This window comes from Austrofundulus limnaeus, unplaced genomic scaffold, assembly GCF_001266775.1.
Source record: "Austrofundulus limnaeus strain Quisiro unplaced genomic scaffold, Austrofundulus_limnaeus-1.0 Scaffold34, whole genome shotgun sequence".
NCBI lineage: Eukaryota > Metazoa > Chordata > Actinopteri > Cyprinodontiformes > Rivulidae > Austrofundulus > Austrofundulus limnaeus.
In genome coordinates this window covers 1,403,302-1,405,411 of record NW_013952436.1, presented here as the reverse complement: position 1 = coordinate 1,405,411, position 2,110 = coordinate 1,403,302, and the positions used below count along the sequence as shown (strand labels likewise).

Sequence of the window (2,110 nt, the reverse complement as noted above, 5' to 3'; positions counted from 1 at the left end):
GCTTAAAAGCCTGAATTTTGCCTGAAACTCTCAGACTGAAGAAGTCTCTTGGAGGAGARACGAAACGTTTCATTAGAGAAGAACCCGTCCAGAAGACCTATACAATTTTTTTTCTTTTTGGAGGTAAATTCAGATTACATGATTATTTTGGCATGAATATTTCTGTTGGAAATACACCAGAGGTGCTACAGCTAGCTGCTAATGCACCCTTGGACTGGAGTTGTTTAAATAGGATATTAATCTACTTTAGTCCTTAATCTAACTGATCCTTAATTTGTCACTCTTGTCAGATTTAAACTCCATTTCTCTAAACTGTGATTTTTCTAAACAAGAAAAATAGTATTTGTGAAGAATCATAACTTTTCCACTGGACTTCACAACAAAACAGCTAAATTTGGTTTTAATAATCGGTTCTCTTTAACATCTCAGTGGGATTTTCATGTAAGTTATTGTAATAATTTCTTGGTAAGCATTTAGTTTCTATCAGCTTTAAAGATTTTGGTTCCATAACAAGATGTCTCAAGATGTTTTTTTTTTCATAAAAATATGCCAAAGGTGAATATTTGATCCTCAGATTGGGGAGACTGGCAGCAGAGAAACCAAAACTAAAGATTTCTGTCCAGTAGGTCTCAGTCTGAGAGAAACCTAAACCTCAGACCTCTGGTTTAAGACCTGAACCTAAAGAAGTGTTTCTGAGAAGAAAGTTTAAACCAGAGGATTTTATGTTGCGTCTGTATAAAAATCTCTATGTCCTTTGCCACGCAGAGCTGKTTTTTATTTTCCTTTCAAAGTTCTGATTTAAATTGCAACTGTGTGAGAGAAATATTGCTCAAAATAACAATCATTTATTTTTGTGAAATCTCAGGTTTGCTTTCTGCAGCCAAGTTGTCACTCTATTAACCGTTTTGTTTTCCAAAGAACAAATAAAAAACTCTTTGCTATCTTTGGAAAGCTGTTGGTACTTTTGGATTTTCTCCAGCTCCGGTCCTMAGTTGTTGTTTGCAAGTTAACCTTCAGTGGCCGCAGCGCCGAGGCCCTCTTGAGACTGAATATCTGTTTCATTTTTGTCACTTTCTACCTAACAGTATGCTGTTTTCCTGCTTTCAGACAGACGTGTTATTTACGTGGCTCTGGAAAATTACCCACAGCGTATTTTCACTGAGCTCTGTCATTTTTAAGCTATATGCAGGCATCAGATTTGGCTCYGAGTGCAAATTTTGTCCATTTGCACCAGGCGTGTGCAGATGTTGAAAGCAGCGTGATCAGTTTTCAGGGTCTGATTCCAGTCTGGGCTCTTAATGCCTCCAGGTTAAGATAAGTGAGTTTATGTGACAGACAGCTGGGTGTGGATTTAAACAGGGACTGTGAAAAAGATCARAATTAAAGTGTAATTAGTTGCTTTKTAAAATAAATGGTATAAAATGTTRTCTTTTCACCGATTTCTCCTCAGGGGGGAACACACTCTGGCCTGGGTTTGGCCCGATAAGGAGCTGGTTGGACAGGAGCTCTCAGACCGTCAGGCCCGACTGCAGACCACCAGCCCACCCGAGCAGAGGGCCGTCTCAATCAGCGAATGTCCCGGACAAACGGGGAGGCCGTACTGCAAGACGTTGGTCCTGAACGGGGCGCTGGGCACAGACACGGGCTACTACCGCTGTTATTACAAAGACAGAAAGGCCATTGATGGCACAACCGCTGCCAGTGTTTATGTTTTTGTCCGAGGTGAGCTTCAACCCACATACACGATTTTTAAACTGTACTTCAGAGATTTTAAAGTGTAATTCTGTGGAAAGGTCAYAAATAATATCTTACCTGTTGTAGATGGCTCTTTGATCGGCCTTGGTTTGAGAGGAAACTTTAGTTTTGRCCAGACCGATGAGCTAACAGCTAGCTGTGTGAATGCTATTGCACGTTCAAGATGATCCTTTTCTCTCCCGTACGTTTATCAGCATATATTTCTATTAAACCATGTTTGTGCTGAGTCAACGCTTCATAAATCAAAATGTTCAGTTCATTCATATGGGTGCTATGATTTTTGGTATTTCATTTTAACATATACTTTTTCATCTGCATAGTTTTTTATGCCATTGTTGTTCTCGAATGAATGAAT

At 39.4% G+C, this 2,110-nt stretch overlaps 1 protein-coding gene across 2 annotated transcripts in view; it reads left to right on the top strand.

Moving 5' to 3' along the window:
• Positions 1–2,110, top strand: part of flt4 (fms related receptor tyrosine kinase 4) — a gene marked incomplete in the record, with an annotated part of 87,559 nt that overhangs the window by 39,665 nt on the left and 45,784 nt on the right. For both annotated transcript variants that reach the window (XM_014006082.1, XM_014006083.1), the window contains 1 exon segment: positions 1,451–1,722. In XM_014006082.1, the coding sequence (XP_013861536.1) occupies positions 1,451–1,722 (272 nt within the window).